We start from the raw sequence: 21,836 nt of genomic DNA, 5'->3' as shown, positions 1-21,836 counted from the left end.
ATTAAATTGCACGTGCATAAGGTGAAACTTCACAAGACTGGGGAAAGAACAATCCACAGAAAGCTGGGAGATACAAGCATTCTGAACAGACAGAGTAGAGAGAAGTTGGTGACACTAAGGGGATTCAGTAGAGACTCTAGAAGGGTCACATTTAGAAGAAAGGGTAAAATAGTCTTAGAGTAAAGGCTACTTGAGACATACTATCAAAGCTTAGAAACAAGCCTCAAGGGGCACCCAGGGTGGCTCAGTTGGTTAAGTGTCCCACTCTTGATTTCAGCTCAGCTCATGATCTCACAGGTTTGTGGGATCAAGCCCTGCATTAGGCTCTGTGCTGGCAGTGAGGAGCCTGCTTGGATTCTCTCTTTCTCCTTCTCTGCCCCTTTCCCACTTGCGTGCTCTCTCTCTCTCAAAATAAATAAACATTAATTAAAAAGCCTCAGAAGGATAAAGCTGATCTGCAAGCAACTTAACCACTTGCCAAAATAAAATTCAACAGCCTTAAAGGAAGTAACACTCAATATAATCACCACAATGTTCATCATCCAATCACAAACTATTAAGTTTGCCAAGAATCAGGAAAGGAGGACTCACAACGGGGGGGGGGGGGGGGTGGCGGGGAGGTTAAAATCAGAACACAAAAACAAAACCAAAATGACAGAAATGAAGGAATTAGCAGACAAGGACATTTAATAAAATGACTTCTACTTCTGGGAAGATGGAGTGGATATCCTTTCTCTGTCCCTCCTGACATGTACAATTTAAAATCCTAGAGATCACATATAAAATAAACATAGGTACATACTAAAAAGTATAACAAAAAAGAGGTAGGGATCGCAAGACCTGAGAAACAACAGAATGGTGAGTTCTCTGCTTTTCTGTTCAATTCATGTATTCCAGACTTGGAACTGAAGAAGCCAGCATCCCAGAATGCCAATGGACATGGACAAGGGAGGACCCAGGAAAAAGGCAGCATAGCAAAGAAGAAACTTTTCAACAATAACTTGTACTGTGGCAAACACCGCAGTGGAAAAAACTGATGCCACCTGCACCCTTTCCAGCAAAGGCTGAGAGGAGTCTAGAAGTACATTCTCACAAGGCTGTTAATGAGGCATCCCAACACTCCTGTCAGTGACATCAGAGAAGGCTAAGTGGGGAACTGAAACTTTCAACCCTGGGGCACCTGGCTGGCTCAGTCAGTGGAGCGTGCAACTCTTGATCTCAGAGTTGTGAGTTCGAGCTCCATGTTGGGGGTAGAGATTACTTAAATAAATAAATATTTTTTAAAAAAAGAAACATTCAGGGGCGCCTGGGTGGCACAGTCGGTTAAACGTCCGACTTCAGCCAGGTCACGATCTCGCGGTCCAGGAGTTCGAGCCCCGCGTCAGGCTCTGGGCTGATGGCTCAGAGCCTGGAGCCTGTTTCCGATTCTGTGTCTCCCTCTCTCTCTGCCCCTCCCCCGTTCATGCTCTGTCTCTCTCTGTCCCAAAAATAAATAAACGTTGAAAAAAAAAATTAAAAAAAAGAAACATTCATCCCTGCCAGTCAATAATGAGCACTCCACCTTCCCTACCCCGATGATGTCAGTGGAACCTCTCCACCAGCAAAAACAAGGAGTACCTGCTCTATAGATGCTGATAAAGAACCTGGACTGCCCCCTATATCTAGCAATAATTAGACAGTGCCTATCCTTCTGTTAGAATAGTGCCCAAAAAGCCATCTAAAACTCAAGTTTAAAGATGACAAACAAATTGCCAATAAGCACACGCAAATATGTTACTCATCACTGATCACTTGAGAAACATGAATCAAAACTACAATGATTACACACAGAAGAATTAAAAGGACTCAGACAAATATTAGTACACAAGTGTTCACAGCAGCATTATTCACAACAGCCAAAAGGTAGAATCAACCCAATGTCCATCAATAGATGAACAGATGAACAAACAGTGGTATATATGTATAATGGAATCTTATTCCTTAAAAAGGAATGGAATCTGACACATACTACAGCATGGATGAACCTTGAAGACATTATGTAAGTGAAAAAACCCCGACACAAAAGAACAAATATCATATGACTCCATTTATATAAGGTACCTAAAAATGGCAAATTCATGGAGATAGTAAGTAGAATGATGGTTACCAGGAGTTGGGAGAAGAGGAGAACGGGGAGTTATTATTTAATGAGTACAGAATTTCAGTTTGGGAAGACGAAGTTCTAGAGCTAGGTGGTGATGATGGTTGCCCAACAATGTGAATGTACTTAACAGCACTGATTGTACACTTAAAAATGGTTCAAATGGTAAATTTTATGTTATATATACTTTACCACAATAAAAAAATTTTTTTAAATAAGATCCAAAGTCTCATGACAGATTATGAAAATGTCCATATTTCAAATGAAATTCATTCATACCAAAAACCAGGAAGATCTCACACTATAAAAAGACAATCACTAGATAAATTCATTCACACCAAAAACTAGGAAGATCTTACACTGTAAAAAAACATCAAGATGACAGAGGGGGCGCCTGGGTGGCTCAGTCGGTTAAGCGTCCGACTTCAGCTCAGGTCACGATCTCGCGGTCCGCGAGTTCGAGCCCCGTGTCAGGCTCTGGGCTGATGGCTCAGAGCCTGGATCCTGCTTCCGATTCTGTGTTTCCCTCTCTCTCTGCCCCTCCCCCGTTCATGCTGTGTCTCTCTCTGTTTCAAAAATAAATAAACGTTAAAAAAAATTAAAAAAAAAAAGATGACAAAAATGTTAAAATTATCTGATAAAATTACCCTATGCGTGTGCAATTTAAAGCAGATATGACAAAAATGCTTCCACAATTATGACTATGCTTGTAACAACAAAGAAGCTTGCATCACTACTTAGTAAAAAAATTCATTATAAAAGTTCTATTCACAAGCAATATTTAATCATTCTAAATCTGCATGCAACTTACAGCCTCGAAATATGTTAAGGTCAATGACAGAATTACCAGAGAAATAAATAAATTCATAATCATAGTGAGAGATGTTTTCCATAAGCTTCATAATAATTGATGGGAAAAAATAATAAAAATTTGAACACAATTAACAACTCCAATCTAATGGGTGTACTGTGTTATATATACTATCACATACAACTGTAGTTGAGTACTCATTATTTTCGAGAATACAAAGAATATTTTTATAAAAATTGGCCATATATTAGGCCATAAAGGAAATTTCAACAAATTTTAAAGGATTTAAGTTGCATGGAGCATATCCTCCCACCACAACGCAATTAAGCATTTGTTGAGAAAATAATAACAACAGGAAATTTCATATGCTTGTTTGGAAATTAAAAAACATACTTCTAGCTAACACATGCGTTAAAAAAGAAATCACAATAGAAATTAGAAAATACTCTGAACTTAATAGTGAAAATACTAAATATAAAAACTTAAGGAATGCAGCTATTTACGGGAAAATAAATAGCCTTAAATGCAGTTAGGAAAGAAGGTTGAAAATAGATTTAAAAAAAATTAATCTCAGTAAATTAGAAAATGAAGAGCAAGATAAATTCAAAGAAAATGCAAGTAAGAGCAAAACTGGAGCCTCCCCACTTAAATGGCAGTGGAAATTATACGTAAGGGTTAGGTTTTGCTTTGTTTTGGTTTTGCCTTGCTTTGCTTGAAGGAGTTCTCCAGGGGGGCTTCCTAGAGGAGATATACCTAAACATTTTCTATATTCTTTCCAGTACTATGGCTTTATCTTTTCTTTTTTTAAATAAATTGTGGTAAAATATACATAACAAAAACATTATCATTTTAACCATTTTAAGTGTGCAATTCAATGGCATGAAGTACATTCATGATGTTATACAACCATTACTAATGTCTATTTCCAGAACCTTTTCATCATCCCAAAGAGAGACTCTACCCATGAAATAATAATTACCCATTCCCCACTCCTCTCAGCCCCTGTAACCTCTATTTTACTTTTGTTTCTCTGAATATGCCGTTTCTAGGCACATCATATAAGTGGAATCATATAATATTTGTCCTTTGTTCTCAGGGTTCATCTGTAATGTAGCAAATGTCAAAATTTGCATTCCTTTTTTATAGCAAAACAATAATTCATTGTATGAATATACCACATTTTGTTTTTTAACAGCATATTAGTCCTCCTCATCATTCCTACTATCTTATAAAAATATTATTGTTTACTAAGAACTTATATAGTCTCTGTTTTTTTGCAATACTCCAAGCAACAAATCACAAGTTCTTGTAGTGAATTACCAATTTGTTATCACTTGGTTTATAGGAGAGGACATAAAAGAAAAAGTGAATATACACTGTACTTTTTCCCCAAATAAATTTCTATCTGGTTTATAGTCTCTTTTTATTAAACCAAGATTCTCTATTAGTTTTAAGATTGACTTCTGCTATACAGTTCTCTCAGCTGGGTCAAAATGCAAGAGTAACACTAGCATATGTGAATAGGCGAAATGTCATTTAAATAAATATGAAACAAACTTTCCTTACGAAGGAAACCTCATATGCCTACCAAAAAAGCTCCAGGGAAACCAGCCACAGCATATATTTACCTGGCTGATGTTTTGTTACATGTGAAAAGTCTTTTGAATAAACGGGACATTTTAAATACTTTCTTATCCAATAAGATATTCAGTTTCCTAGGAATTTTAGTTTGTGTTCAATTTCAAATTGTACATTTATTTCAGTTCTTGTTCAATTTCAAATTTGGATAATTTGGGAAGTTTGGGTTTCTTCCTCTCTACAAATATGTATGTGTGTGTATATATATATATTTTTTTTCATTCCTCTCTACAAATATATATATATATACGCACAATACATATACTATATATATATACTATATATATACTATATATATACTACATATATATATACATATATATATATATATATATATATATAGTATATATATATGGAGAGAGAGAGAGGGTTAAAAAGGGAAAAAATTAAACCCAATCTGGCCAATTTAGTTGTTTATTAATAATGCTATTATATATTTATATATTAAAGTATGACAAATTACTGGCCGAAAAATAAGGTTTGTGGTTAAAAAATAAAAAGTATACATACAAAGTTCCCTGAGAACCTTTAACTTGTTTCATTCTGTGAGCCTTCTCTCTTTACATTTTGTATATTTTATGCTACATGAAGATACTATTTTTAGTACCCATTTTTCTTAGCTTCCCTGTTTATATTTTGGTATCTACATGTACCAAATTACTTTGGATTCCCAGCATGAAGAAAACACTGTACATTTACCTTCCCCCCAAATGCAAAACATGAATATAAAGGGGAAAAAAATACTAACAGCATAAATCTTCAAAGAGTACTTTTCCTTACATCTATAAATATCTCAGAGAAATTAAAAACCTCTGGGAACTTAAAATTGCTCAAGGAAAAAGATGTTTTAATTCTCCCAAGTATAGCACAGGGAATAAAGTTTGGTAGCAACAATTTGAAAAAGACTATCTGACTGTATCTTTAGAATACTTGTAGAAAAAAATAGTTTTACTTCTCCTTCTTGATAAGAATTTTTGAGGTTTTAGGTTTTTAAAAATAATACAACCTCATCCCTTCTTCAGTTATATTGCTATAGACTGGGAAAAACTATGTACCTAAGAATTATGGGAGTTATATTTTGGCACATATGCTTATTTTTGGTACTGTTTTTGGTACTTCATTTTGCTTTGTGTTATAGATATTTGTGTATGTCCCATGTGCCCAACTAGATTATAAATGACTTGTAAGCAAGAAGAGCCTATTTCATGATTGCATTACCCATCATGCCCAAAGTAGCACTTTGCACATAGTAGGTTCTCAATAAGTATTGGTAAAATATAGAATTATCGAATAATTGTATAAAAATTTATTTAAATTAACAGTGAAAAAAGAGGCTATTTTATTCTTAATCATCTTGTAATGAAGACTATTTCAAACTCCATGCAGTGATGATACACACAAATATTTAAACTATTTAGGTGCCTCAACTTGACATAATTTCATAACTTGATGGCAATCACATTTAAATATATTAGAATATTTTTGTAATAATGCTACTCTAGAATAGCAACTTTAATAGCTGAGAAAACACGTTAAAGACCATTAACCTGAAAGAAATAGAGAACATTAAACATTTTTTTCAGAAATCAATGTATAAGGTTAAATACTGCACTATAATATTTATGAGCAAACCTCAAATTAGAATTTATAAATGCAAACTATCAAATGTTTCAGTTAGACAATAATTTAGACTATATTTTATAATTTCTCCTGTGTACACATTGATGAATACTATATAAAAAACATTCTTTTCTCCTTTAGTGTCTTTGACTATAACTATCTAATATCAAAATGAATTCTGCTTGAATGAAAGACCATAGGCAATCCTATAAAAGCCCTTAATTATCAATCAATATGATATTAATCAGTGAACACAAGTAAGTGATTTTTCTTACCTTTAGAACAGCAATGAATGGTACAAAGTTAGCTCTTTGGAGTCCATTTTTATAGAGATCTGAAAGAAAAAATTGATATTAGCATTTTACATAGCTTAAAATCAGTGTTAACTCATATTTTGGCCTGAGAAATAAAGCTTTTATTTATAAAAAAGATAAACATGCAAAAGCAAAATAACCAAAATGATATCCATTCTGGTATTATACAAAATTCATTCTTAATAAGAAGAAAAATTAATAATTACAGAAAGAAGATCAAAAGACATTCAATCAAATTAGCTTTAAAGTACAATAAAAAGCAATGAAAGAATTTCAAAGATATCACAAATATTCCTAAGTCAATAACTCAACACAAGATATATACTTAAAAGTATTTAATATTTGAAAATATAGAATTTTACTAGTAAAGGAATTATATTGTCTTCTATCTCAATCTATAGTAAAAATTCTTAGTACATAATTAAAAATGTATGACAAGATTAGCCTTTTAATAAAATACATCAACAGACAGAGCTGTGCATATATTTGTATCAAAGTTATATATTTAACATAAAGGTGAATAACACTAAGGCCACTTTTTTTTTTTAATTTTTTTTTTTAACGTGTATTTATTTTTGAGACAGAGAGAGACAGAGCATGAACAGGGGAGGGGCAGAGAGAGAGGGAGACACAGAATCCGAAACAGGCTCCAGGCTCTGAGCTGTCAGCACAGAGCCGACGCGGGGCTCGAACTCACAGACTGCGAGATCATGACCTGACCCGAAGTCGGACGCTTAACCGACCAAGCCACCCGGCGCCCCAAGGCCACTTTACTTTAAAAGAAATTACCCCAAAATTAACATTCCATTCTCAATAGACTATAAATTTAATGCATTTATAAATAATAAGTTGCTCGTATCTTGTGCTTTACAATGGTAATTTTCATATATGCATGTGTCACTGTACGTATGTTTAGACACATATTCACACACATAAACACATACCATCAAGCGCAAAAAAGTGAAAAGGGGCAACAAATTTTAAATTTTGCATATTTTATTTTACTCTTCCTTTTTTCTTCCCTTCTAAAAAAAAGACTTGGAATTTTATTCAAGAGATTGAACTTTTATTGCATATAAAACATTCCTCTTAAAAGTAAAATCTAAAGTAATGAGATTTTTTTTAAGTATAAAAATGTGAAGAACAGTAAAAACTTTCTCAATAATAAAACTCATGAATTAGATTATGTGTCTCAATTTTCTTTTAAATATTGCATTATAGGGTTCTTTCTAGATTTCCTTGTTTATAGAAAATGTGATAACTGAGACAGACTTCAACTGCCACATTTGCTTATAGAAATAAAACATGGTCATTAAAAAACATTTATTCTCTTTAGAAAAATATCCATCACAATATCATTACAGTGTATAAAGTATTTGCAAAGTTCTTTGGTTACTTAAGGACCAGAGGCTTTAATTCAGTTACATTTAATATTTTTATTTAGAGATATTATAAAAGGTAAGATAATGCTGGCCAGACTGTTGGAATTTCAACATTCAAAATGAGAGCTTTCCTTTCCTATAGTCAATACCTCAAATGAGTAAAATGGCTAAAATGTAGAAAATGAGTTATAAAATTAGTTATTTTCATAGTCTTCCCTAATTACCAAGTTGCTGGGAAAGGTGCATAAAAATAATGCTGTATGATAAGAGTTGACAGCCATGATTATGACTAAGTGGTTAAAAAAATAAAATAATCTTGGGGCGCCTGGGTGGCGCAGTCGGTTAAGCGTCCGACTTCAGCCAGGTCACGATCTCGCGGTCCGTGAGTTCGAGCCCCGCGTCGGGCTCTCGGCTGATGGCTCAGAGTCTGGAGCCTGTTTCCGATTCTGTGTCTCCCTCTCTCTCTGCCCCTCCCCCGTTCATGCTCTGTCTCTCTCTGTCCCAAAAATAAATAAATGTTGAAAAAAAAATTTTTAAAATAAAATAAAATAAAATAATTTTAAATACACTCAATGTTTATAGCAGCTTTATTCATAAAAGCTAAAAACTTCAGCTTTATTTACAATGGCCAAAAACTGGAAGCAATCCAAGTGTCCATCACTAGGTGAGTGGATAAACAGACTGTGGCATTTCTGTACAAAGAAATACTACTTAGCAATAAAAAGGATAAACTATTCATACAACAAAATAGATGAATCTCAAAATAATTATGCAGAGTAAGAGGCCAGGCATTAAAAAAAAAAGGGTACATACTGTTTGATTCCATTTATACAAAACTCTGGAAAAAGCACATTAAAGCTACAATAACAAAAAGCAAATGAGTGGTTGCCTAGAGAAGGGGCAAGGAGGATGACAGCGACACCCGGGACAGATGAAAAAAGGGAGAGAGCAAAGTTTTGAGTGTGATGGAAATGTTCATTATATTGGCTTTGGTGATGATTTCACAGATGTATACACATGCCAATATTTTATAAATTGTATTCTTTAAATATGTACCAATTATTGTATATTATACCTTAATATGTTCTTCTAAAATTTATTGGGAAAAATACCAAAGGGAATACTGAAGAACACAATGTTATAGAATTAACACTAAGACATCACACTAATGAAAGTCTATCTATGTTAAGGTAACCTTTTGGAATTACAGAATAACATCTTTGTTATGGACACATAAGGCTCTGAGTTGTAACTTAACAAGCCTGCACCCTTTAGTGGGTCCATGACAATGTACCCACTTGTAAAGTAGGATGTAAAGCCCCACTTACAGTAGTCTTGATTAAAAGTTTCCACTCATCAGCAAAATCAAATAATAATACCTGTAAGTCTTCAAGAGTTAATTTTTCAAAGGGTTAACTTTTTTAAAAATCTGTGTTTATAAAGATATACAATTCAAACTTTATGCTCTGAAAAGTATTTTCTAAACAGAATTCTAAACAAAATTCATTTGGCTTGAAAACCTTTAGGTTTTTATAGGACACTTAAGTGAAAAAGAGCTGTACTCATTAAATTGAAGAGTTTTTTGCAATTCAAATATTATGCTAATTATCAATGCAACAGATCCATCTCCTGAAATGTTATTTAGCTACCAATTTTTTCATACTAGTCGTTTAATATGATTTTTCCCAAAGATTTTATGATACATTTATATCAACATTTGTCATTGTTTACTAAATACTGTTTAAAAATTCACCAGAAGTTCTTGCCTACGATTTTTTAACGACCTCTAAACACAGTTAAGTGAGCACTTGGTCATATAAGAGAGTATACTGGAATTATGGCACATTCATTTTTTGAGAATGGTTATAAGGACCTCTACATTCTCCACAGTGAATAACTATAATAATACTTACAGATGAAACAGATGCAAAGAGGATTTTTAAAGTAATTACAAGGATCTAATGTACATGGATATACAGATATTTTCCTTAAAAATCCAAACATCGCAGAAGAGGTTATATACAAACCTAATGGTAACCATATATCAAAAACCACAAATAAATATGTAAAGAATAAAGAGAAAGAAATCCAAACATATCACTAAACAATTCAGCAAAACATGAAAAAAATGGCAAGTAAGGATCAGAGAAAATCTTTACAAACAACCACAAAACAAATAATAAAATGACAATAAATATATATCTATCAATAATTACTTTGAATGTAAATGGTCTTAGTGCCTCAATCAAAAGACACAGGGTGAAAGAATGGACAAAAAAAAATAAGACCCATCTATATGTTGCCTACATGAGACCCATTTCAAACCAAAAGACACTTGCAGATTAAAAGTAAGGGGACAGAGAAACATCTAGCATGCAAATAGTTATCAAAAGAAAACCAGAGTAAAAATGCTTACATTAGACAAAATAGACTTTAAAACAAAGAGTGTAACAGGAGACATAGAACACCATATACTAACCAAGGGGACGATCCAACAAGACCTAACAATTGTAAATATCTATGTGCCCAACATACAAGGACCCAAATACATAAAACAGTTAATAATAAACATAATTACAGTAACAAGCATAAAAGAATTAATCAATAATAATACAATATAATAATAGATAATAATAATAATACAATAATACTTAGCACTCTACTTACATCAATAGATCATCTACACAAAAAAATCAACAAGGAAACGATGGCTTTGAATGACACACTGGACCAAGTGAATTTAACAGATATAATCAGAACATTCCATCTGAAAACAGAATACACATTATAGTCAAGTGCACATGGAACATTCCCCAGAATAGATCTCATTTTAGTTCATAAAATAAGCCTCAACAAATTCAAGAAGACTGAAATCATACCATGAATCTTTTCTGACCACAAGGCTATAAAAGTAGAAGTTAGACACAAGAAAAAATCTGGAAAGACTATAAATACATGGAGGTTAAATAGCATGCTACTAAACAATGAATGGGTCAACAAGGAAATCAAAGAAAAATTTAAACAGTACATGGAAACAAATGAAAATGAAAACACAATGGTCCAAAATCTTTGGGATGCAGCAAAAGCAGTCTAGATTAGAGTGAAGTTTACAGCAACACAGGCCTACATCAAGAGAAGAAAAATCTGAAATAAACAACCTAAGCTTGCAACTAAAGGAGCTATAAAGAGAACAACAAACAAAATCTAAAACCAGGAGAAGGAAGGTAATAATAAAGATTAGAGCAGAAATAAATGATATGGAACTAAAAACAATATAACAGAATAGATCAATGAAACCAAAAAATCAGTAAAATGGACAAACCTCTAGCCAAATTTATCAAGAAAAAAAGAGAAAGGACTCAAAATCACAAGCGAGTCAGAAGAAATAACAACCAACACCACAGAAATATAAACAATTATAAGAGAATATTATGAAAAACTATATGCCAACAAATTGGACAACCTAGGAGAAATGGATAAATTCTTAGAAAAGATAGAACATTTGAACAGACTTATAACCAGAAAAGAAATTCAATAAGTAATCAAAAACTCCCAACAAACAAAAAGTCCAGAATCAGAAGGTTTCACAAGTAAATTCTACCAAAAATGTAAACAGGAGTTAATACCTATAATTCTCAAACTATTCCAAAAACTAGAAAAGGAAAGAAACTTCCAAATTCATTCCATGAGACCAGCATTACCCTGATACCAAATCCAGTTAAAGACATCACAAAAAAAGAAAACTACAAGCCAATGTATCTGATGAAAATAGATGTAAAAATCCTCAATAAAATACTAGCAAAACAAATTCAACAATGCATTAAAAAATCACTCACCATGATCAAGTGGGATTTATTCCTAGGTTGCAGGAGTGGTTTAATATTTGCAAACCAATCACATCAATAAGAGAAAGGATAAGAACCATATGATCATTTCAATAGATGCAGAAAAAGCATTTGACAAAGTAGAACATCCATTCACGATAAAAACCCTCAATAAAATAGATTCAAAGGGAACATGCCTCAACATAATAAAGGCCATATATGGAAAAAACCCAGAGCTATCATCGTCCTCAATCAGAAAAAAAACTAAGAGATTTTACCTGAAGATCTACAAGACAAGGATGTCCCCTCTCACTATCTTTTAACAGAGTACTAGAAGTCCTAGCCACAGCAATCACACAAAAAACAAAAAGAAATAAAAGGCATCCAATTGGTAAGGAAGAAGTAAGGTTTTCATCATTTGCAGATGACATTATATAGAAAACCTGAAAGACCCCACCAAAAAAATGCTGGAACTGATAAATAAATTCAGTAAGGTCGCAGGATGCAAAATCAATACACAGAAATCTGTTGCATTTATACACACAAATAATGAGGCAGAAGAGAAATTAAGAAAACAATCCCATTTACAAATATACCAAAAACAGTAAGATACATACCTAGGAATAAACCCAACCAAAGAGGTGAAAAACCTGTACTCTGAAAACTATGAAACATTGATGAAAGAAACTGAAATGACACAAAGAAATGGAAAAACATTCCATACTTACAAATTGGCACAACAAATATTGTTAAAATGTCTATACTACCCAAAGTGATCTACACATTTAATGCAATCCCTATCAAAATACCACCAATATTTTTCACAGAACTGAAACAAACAATTCCAAAATTTTCATGGAACCACAAAAGACCCCAAATAGGCAAAGAAATCTTGAAAAAGAAAAGAAAAGCTACAGGTATCACAATTCCAGACTTCAAGTTATATTACAAAGCTGTAGTAATCAAAACAGTATGGTACTGGCAAAAATACACATAGTTAAATAGAAGACAATGGAAAACCCAGAAAGAAACCCACAACTATATGGTCAATTAATCTTCAATAAAGCAGGAAAGAATATCCAGTGGGAAAAAGACAGTCTCTTCAACAAATGGTGCTGGGAAAACTGGACAGCAACATGCAAAAGAATGAAATTGGACTACTTTCTTACACCATTTACACAAAAAATTCAAAATGGATTAAAGACCTAAATGTGAGACATGAAACTATAAAAATTGTAGCAAAGAACACAGCAGTAACTTCTTTGACATCAGCTGTATCAACTTTTTTTCTAGATATGCCTCCTGAGACAAGGGAAACAAAAGCAAAAATAAACTATTGGGACTCCATCAAAATGAAAAGCTTCTGCACAACAAAGAAAACAATCAACAAAACTAAAAGATAACCTAAGGAATGGGAGAAGATATTTGCAAATGACACATCTGATAAAGGGTTAGTATCCAAAATCTATAAAGAACATATACAACTCAACACCCCCCCAAAAAATAATTCAATTAAAAAACGGGCAGAAGACACAAATAGACATTTATCCAAAATAGACATTTATCCACAGAAGACATTCAGATGGCCAACAGACACATGAAAAGATATGCACCATCACTTACCATCAGGGAAATGCAAATTAAAAGTACAGTGAGATAGCACCTCACATCTGTCAGAATGGCTAAAATCAACAACACAAGAAACAACAGGTGTTGGCTAGGATGTGGAAAAAAAGGAACCCTCATGCACTGTTTGAGGGAATGCAAACTGGTGCAACCACTGTGGCAAACAGTATGGAGGTTCCACCAAAAGTTAAAAATAGAACTACCCTCCAAACCAGAAATCACACTACTGGATATTTACTGAAAGAATACAAAAACACTAATTCAAAGGGATACATGCTCCCCTGTATTTATAGCAGCATTATTTACAATTAATTGATGAATAGATAAAGAAGATGTGGCATATACACACAATGGAGTATTATGTAGCCATAAAAAAGAATGAAGTCTTGCCATTTGCAATGACATGATTGGAGCTGGTGAGTACAATGCTAAGTGAAATAAGTCAGAGAAAGACAAATACCATGGTTTTAGACGTTTTAGACAAATGTGGAATTTAAGAAACAAAACAAACAAGCAAATGGAAAAAAAGAGACAGACAAATCAAGAAACAGACTCTTAATTACAAACTGATGGTTACCAGCAGGGAGGTGGTGAAGGATGGGCTAAGTAGGTGATGGGGATTAAGGAGTGCACTTGCCATGATAAGCACTGGGTGATGTATATAAGTATTATATGACTATATTGTATACTTGAAACTAATATAACACTGTACGTTAATGAACTGGAATTAAAATAAAAACTTAAAAAAGAATTCCAAGTGTCAAAAGTAACAGGGTATAATGCTTATTTATATAAGTACATATCTGTTGAGAGTAAGAAAACTTTTAGGACAGATAATTAAAAGGAGTGTGCCTATAAATTAACACAAAAAAAAGTGCATGGCTTTATGGAACCAATCTGATTTATCCTTCCAGGAGATTCTTATTTTAGTATAGATTAAAAGAAAATGGTCCCTTTAGACCATTTAAGAAGCAAGTACTATGTAGCTTTAAAAAAAAACAAACAACTAATTGGAGATGCAATAGTTACTAAATGCATTGATAATACAGCTAATTAAATGTTCCCATTGGATGTTATATTATCATTTTATATTCAACATACATTCATGAATTCCTACTATATAGCTATGCTGAAATGAGTGCTAAAGACAAAAGATAAATGAAATAAATAAATAAACTAGGATTTACAGAATACTTACTAGGAATCAGGCAATTCGATTGGCAATGTATGCAAATCACAGTAACACAACAAAGCAGGTATTTCTGCCTCCCTTTTACAGATAAAGAAACTGATACTGAGAGTTTCAGGTAATTTGTTGAATTTCCTGCCAGTGATTGGCATACCTAGGAGTCAAGGTCTTTAATGATGTTAAAACTTGTGGACTTTTTCAGAACCATGTTGTGACCCGTTCAGCTTACCACAGCTGACAGACACAACCAGACCATAACCATGATTCAAGGTGAAAAGGGACAGAAGGTATAAACATAATACACAGAGCACAAAGCTATTCAGTTTATCATGGTTCAAAGACAGCTTTACAGAGATAAGAGTGGCACTAGACCACCCTGGAAAAGTGAGCAATGCCACCAAGCAGCAAGGAAGTAAGGGTATATCCATAATATTTAGGTCTTTGATTTTATTAGTATTCTTTTTATCCCCCCTGTTTTTTCTTCTTCTGTTCATTTTTTCCTGACATTTTCAGATTATTTGAATTTATTCTTAAATTCCTTTTTCATCTGACTTCTGGGCTTTATTTTTGTTGTTGTTCCATGGGCTATAATATATATCCTTAACTTTTCATACTCTACTTAGAATCAATATCGTATCACCTCACAAAAAAGTGTAGAAAACTTACATCAATATAAGTACCCCCAAACTTCCCACTTTATGGGATGGGTATCATAGACATCATATCTACATATAATAATAAGCCCTAGAAGATAATATTATAATTGCATGAAAACCAATTATTTCTATTTTTTAAAAATTAAGAAGAAAAGCTAGTTATATTTACCACAATATTTACAATTTCTGATGCTCTTCATTTCTTCTTAAGGATCCAAGTGTCCATCCATTATCATTTACTTTCTACCTGAAAAACTTTTTTTTTTTAAATTTTTTTTTTCAACGTTTTATTTATTTTGGGGACAGAGAGAGACAGAGCATGAACGGGGGAGGGGCAGAGAGAGAGAGGGAGACACAGAATCGGAAACAGGCTCCAGGCTCTTGAGCCATCAGCCCAGAGCCCGACACGGGGCTCGAACTCACGGACCACGAGATCGTGACCTGGCTGAAGTCGGACGCTTAACCGACTGCGCCACCCAGGCGCCCCTATGAAAAACTTCTTTTAGAATATCTTATAGTTCAGGCCCAATGGTGATGAATTCTTTACTTCTTTTTTTTTTTTATCAGAACGTCTTTATTTTGTCTTTATTCCTTTTTTTTAATCGAACTATAGTTGACACACCATGTTATATTACTTCAGGTGTGCAACACAGTGATTTTACAAGTCTAAACATCACGCTATGCTCACCACAAGTGTAGCTACCATCTGTTACCTATAACACGATTACAATACTATTGACTATATTCTCTATGCCATACCTTTCATTCCCATGACTTATTCATTCTATAACTGGAAGCCTACACCTCTTACTCCCCTTCACCCATTTTGCCCATCCTCCCTTCTGGCAACCACCAGTTTGTTCTCTGTATTTATGTTTTTTTCTGTTTTCTTTTTTAGATTCCACATACAAGTGGAATCACAAGATATTTTTCTTTTTCTGTCTGACTTTTTCACTTAGCATAACACCCTCTAGGTCCATTCATGTTGTCACTAATGGCAAGATCTTGGTTTTTTTTATGGCTGAGTAGTATTCCATTGTGTGTGTGTGTGTGTGTGTGTGTGTGTGTGTGTGTGTGTATACACCAAATCTTCTTTATCCATTCATCTATCAATGGACACTTAGGGCACTTAGGCTGCTTCCATATCTTGGCTACTGTAAATATTGCTGCAATGAACATCAGGGTGCATATAATTTTGCAAATAAGTGTTTTCATTTTCTTTCACTAAATACCCAGGAGTGAAATTACTGGATCATATGCTATTTTTATTTTTAATTTTTTGAGATACCTCCATATTGTTTTCCACAGTAGCTATGCCAATATACATTCTCACCAACAGGGCACAAAGGTTGCAAATACTCACCAACACTTGCTATTTCTTGTCTTCTTGACACTAGCCATTCTGACAAGCGTAAGATGATATCTCATTGTGGTTCTGATTTGCATTTCACTGATGATTAGTGATATTGAACACACTTTCATGTGTCTATTGACTATCTGGATGTCTTCCTTGGAAAAATGTCTATCAGCCCTCTGCCCATTTTTTAATTGGATTATTTGGAATTTTGGTGTTCAGTTTCTTATGTTCTTTATAGATTTTGGATATTGACCCCTTATTGGATATATCATTTGCAAATACCTTCTCCTATTGATTTCTCATTCTGTTGATGGTTTCCTTTGCTATACAGAAACTTTTTTATCATGGTGTAGACAATAATTTGTCTTTATTCTTGAAGGAAATTTTTGTTTCATAAACAACTCTAGGTTGATGGGTTTTTTCCCCTAGCATAAAGACGTAGTTCCATGGTTGCTGGCCTCCATAGTTCCTAATGGAAGTCATCAGAAGCTAATCATTGTTCCCCTGTATTTAATATGCTATTTTTCTCTGGATGCTTCTAGATTGTTTTACATTAGGTTTTTAGCAGTTTGACTACAATATGCCTAGCAGTGTTTTCTTGTATTTCCTCCGCTTCAATTTCACTGAGTTTCTTGAATCTGTAGATTTTTGTCTCCCACAGATTAGGAAATTTGCGATCATTATCTTCAAAAGTTTTTCTGCCTCATTCTTCTTGCCTTCTGGGATTCCAATTAGAACTATGTTCTAAAGCTTGTTATGGTTCTACAAATTCTTAAAGCTCTATTTCTTTTCTTCTATCACTTGGTCTCCATTCTTCACATTGGATAATTTCAAGTTCTCTGACTCTCTGCTCAGTTATTTCCATCTGCTATTAAGCTCATCAAGTGAATTTTCATGTAAGATACTGTCTTTTTTAATTCTAAATTTTAAACTTAGAACTTTTTTATGATTTCTATTTCTCTGCTGAGATTTCCTATCTCTTCATTCATTATGAACATATCTTCTTTAACTCATTTCTCTAACAATTATTATTATAATTGTTACTTTAAAGTCTATTGGGGTTGGTCTGTGTTGATTGTTTTTTCTCTTGGGTCATACTTTACTCATTCTTCACTTTGAGATTGTGTTCTGGGCCTTGTAGATTCTGTCTCATTCTCTGAAGACTGTCAATATTTTTGTTTTAGCAAGAAATTACCTTAGATGGACTTGAACTACAAACAGAAATCTCAGTTCAGGACCCTACCTTTAGTTAGGAAGTTTGTGATCTACTCTGCAAATGTATGGTTCAGAGATCAGAGACTTGGGCAGGATTTATACACAGAACTTAGAGCTACAGCCATCTAGTTTATTCTGGGATTCACTTCTCATTTCTCTGCAGTAATGCTAGCCCCAAACTCTGCATCTGGTACTTCAGGCCAGAAAAACTGTGGGTTTTCTATCAGAATTTCAGTCATTCAGCGCAGTACTAACTTTACCTGCCCTAAAGGTGACAACCATTAAGAAAGATATTCTCTCCAATTTTGGACCTACTTCTAAGTCTTATCTGCCCTAGCATTTTTTCACTCTCTAAGACCTTCAGATAGTTGTGTTATATATTTTATTCAGAATTTATTATTATTGTCTGCAAGAAGGCCATTTGGCTAGAAGCTTAGGGCTTTGAGCTAGGAACTCAGCCATATCAGTTTTAGTTTTTAATAGATAAATGTATCCCATTGATATTTCCTGTTGACATGCTTGATCTTGTTTCATGCTCTGTGCATACTTATTTTCTGTTTCTTCTGCTTTCTAGTTTTTGCTCTAAGAAATATTTTTTCTTTTACCTTATTTATACTTATTTGAAAAGTATACCTTAAATTCTAAAATACTTGACTGCATATTTCCCCAGGGGTAAGTACCACAAATTATGATACTGTCACTCAGAATCAGTAAACTCTCTCTCCAAGGGGAAGAAAATTTACAAATATCTAAGCAAGCAGTAACTACAAACATTTATTTACACTCAATTCATTGGTATCATCAATTTTCTTATTTCAAACATTTCTTTTTGAGAAACATTAAGACCTCTTTCCTCCAGGGCACGCACTTACTTTTTTTTTCTTTATCATTTTATTCTCTTTATTCTATTTCTCCATACTTCTTAAACATTAGTGATTTCATTTTCTGATTTCTGAGTAAATAGGTTTTCAATTCAATCTGTCTTCTCTCCACTTAGATCTTCTATATTATACAGTCTATATTTTCCTGATTTTTAAAGAATATAAAACAGAAATTTCCTAATATTTACTTCTTTCTTTTCTACTTAGTGTTCCCATATTATGGTATTTTCTTTTTACATGACCTTGAAAAAGGAGTGGTATGACTAATCTCAGAGAATCCCTATAATCAAGATATGTGTTTTCTCCTTGGTTCCCTTCCCTATCCTCCCAGTTGTTCTTATACTCTTTCTGTCTCTACTGTAGTTCAATGTTAAAAAGTGATAGGTAGCATCCTTCCTTTGTTCATACTTGTAGTAGAAATACCAATGTCCCACCTAAGCATAATAATGACTTTTGAACAGATATACACATTTTTGGTATCATATTAAGAAACTAGAGGAGGGCCCAAGATGGAGGAATCACATGGAAGGGTTTTTTTTTTTTGCGTGTCTCGTCCCTGAAATACAGCCAGATCAACATTAAACCATCCTGCACACCTAGAAAACTGATTTGAGGATTAACACAACAATCTGCACAACCTGAACCAGAGAACTCAGCAGGTACACAGCATGGAGAGGTGAACTGGGGGAGAAAGGCACAGAGGGCAGGGAGCTGTTTTTGCTTGTGGAGAGAGGACAGAGATGGGGGAAGAATACAGAGGGCATCCCCTCCACCTGAAATCAGCTGGAGAGAAAAGAAAGAGTACACAGGGGACAGAATACACAAGGGACAGAACAAAAAAAGGGAAAAAGGAGAAAGGAGAGGATTTAAATTCCATTATGACTCTATAAACAGGGGGAGCACAGAGTCTGAAACTCCACAGCTCAATACCTGGCAGTGCTCTGGTGGGAAGGGCAAATCCCCAGGAGCAGAGAGCAAGATCCTCAGGGTCCTTAGGATACATGGCAAGAGGCAGTTCCCCTGTTGGGAGGACTTTTGGTAGAGGCTGTGCCGCCTCCCCATAGCCAAAGGTCCCAGTGGATCCTGGAGAACATCCACATTCGCTGGTGCTGGAAGAAGGATGTTGGGAGGAAGCCTGTGCCAGATGTGTGTTGTTATTTTCATAATCCCTAAAACGCTGCTGCTACATGATTGCATGAACTTTTTCTGGGGCAGGCTGGCACCCAGCTGCAGTCTCTGGGCATCAGCAGCAGCATGGTCTCCCAAACATTCCTAGAAGCGGGCCAGCATTGCTCATTGAGACCCTCCCCCAGAAGGTCTGAGTGGGTCAAAACCACAGTCCCTCAGAAGTGAGGGGTTGGGAAACACAGCCGCATATGACATAAAACTCAGGAGGGAGGTGCCACCTGGCAACCTGATGGCTTGGTCACAGACAGTGTAAAAGCAGGGAGTGGACAAAAGCCAGAGACAAAGGAGGGGTGTGCAATTGCTGGTCAGGGAGGACACAGTCCCAACACTAGAGACTGGATAGCTGAGTGACGCGATGTTCACCCTTCCCACGCATGTGCATACACACCTACAAGGACCACAACAATCCATCCCAGTAAGCTAAGCATTGCCATCTAGTGGAGAACGGAGCCGTTACACTAAGCCCCGCCCAGCTGGACCAACCTCACTCTCCAGGAACAACACAAGTCTCTCCGCCTGCTTAGTTTACAGACTATAAAGTGCCTCATAGTTCGACTTCTAGGGGAAACCAAGGTAATTTCAATCATACCTCACTCTGTTTGCTGGTCCATCTATTCAAATTTTTTTTTCTTTTCTATTTCTTGAATATAGAATGAGAAAAAAACTTATTTTTATTTTCCATTTCTATTAAAAATATTTTTCTTTACATTTTTCCTACTACATTTTTTACTTTTTTGTAAATTTTTCAAATTCTATTTTTTTACTTCCATCTTTCATTTTATTCTATTTCATTGTATTCGTTTTTTCAAACTTTCAACCATTTTCTTTTTTTTTTCTTTTCTTATCCTTCCCTTTTTTCTCTATCAAGCTCCTTTCAACAAGCAGACCAGAACACACGTAGGATCTAGCATCCTTTATTTGACTTTTTTGTGTTGTTTTTAATTTTTTAATTTTAAGGTTTTTTTTTTTACCTTATTAATTCCTTTTCTTCAAAATGATGAAATGAAGGAATTCACCCCAAAAGAAAGGACAGGAAGAAATGACAGGCACTTGATCAACACAGATACAAGCAAGATGTCTGAACCAGAATTTAGAATCACAATAATAAGAATACTAGCTGGGGTTGAAAACAGATTAGAATCCCTTTCTGCAGAGATAAAAGCTAGTCGGGATGAAAAAAAAATTCTGTAACTGAGGTGCAATGTCAAATGGATGCCACAGCGGCAAGGATGGATGAGGCAGAGCAGCAAATCAGCGATACAGAGGACAAACTTAATGGAGAACAATGAAGCAGAAAAAAAGAGGGAGACTAACACAAAAGAGCATGATTTAAGAATTAGAGCAATCAGTGACTCATTAAAAAGGAACAACATCAGAATCATAGGGGTCCCAGAAGATGATGAGAGAGAAAAAGGGGTAGAAGAGTTATGTAAGCAAATCATAGCAGAAAACTTTCCTAACCTGGGGAAAGACACAGATCTCAAAATACAGGAAGCACAGAGGACTCCCATTAGATTCAACAAAAACCAATCATCAACAAGGTATATCATAGTCAAATTCACAAAATACTCAGGCTAAGAAAGAATCATGAAAGCAGCAAGGGAAAAAAAAAGTCCTTAACCTACAAGGGAAGACAGATTAGGTATGCAGCAGACCTATCCACAGAAACTTGGCAGGCCAGAAAGGAGTGGCAGGATATATTCAATGTGCTGAATCAGAAAAATATGCAGCCAAGAATTCTTTATCCAGCAAGGCTATCATTCAACATAGGAGAAGAGATAAAAAGTTTCCCAGACAAACAAAAATTAAAGGAATTTGTGACCACTAAATCAGCTCTGCAAGAAATTTTAAGGGTGACTCTGAAGGGAGAAAAAACGGGAGAAAAAAAAAGACCAAAAGCAACAAAGACGAGAAAGGACCAGAGAACACCACCAGAAACTCCAAATCTACAGGCAACATAATGGCAATAAATTCATATCTTTCCATACTCACTCT

At 34.5% G+C, this 21,836-nt stretch overlaps 1 protein-coding gene across 2 annotated transcripts in view; it reads right to left on the bottom strand.

Annotated features, from left to right (window-relative positions):
• The window catches only part of AFG1L (AFG1 like ATPase), a 203,576-nt gene that overhangs the window by 90,762 nt on the left and 90,978 nt on the right, over positions 1–21,836 (bottom strand). For both annotated transcript variants that reach the window (XM_043592064.1, XM_043592063.1), the window contains exon 8: positions 6,485–6,543. In XM_043592064.1, the coding sequence (XP_043447999.1) occupies positions 6,485–6,543 (59 nt within the window). The remainder of the gene's footprint in view (positions 1–6,484; positions 6,544–21,836) is intronic.

This window comes from Prionailurus bengalensis, chromosome B2, assembly GCF_016509475.1.
Source record: "Prionailurus bengalensis isolate Pbe53 chromosome B2, Fcat_Pben_1.1_paternal_pri, whole genome shotgun sequence".
Lineage (NCBI taxonomy): Eukaryota > Metazoa > Chordata > Mammalia > Carnivora > Felidae > Prionailurus > Prionailurus bengalensis.
Note: the sequence above shows the minus strand (reverse complement) of the source record. Positions and strands in the feature narration are given on the sequence as shown.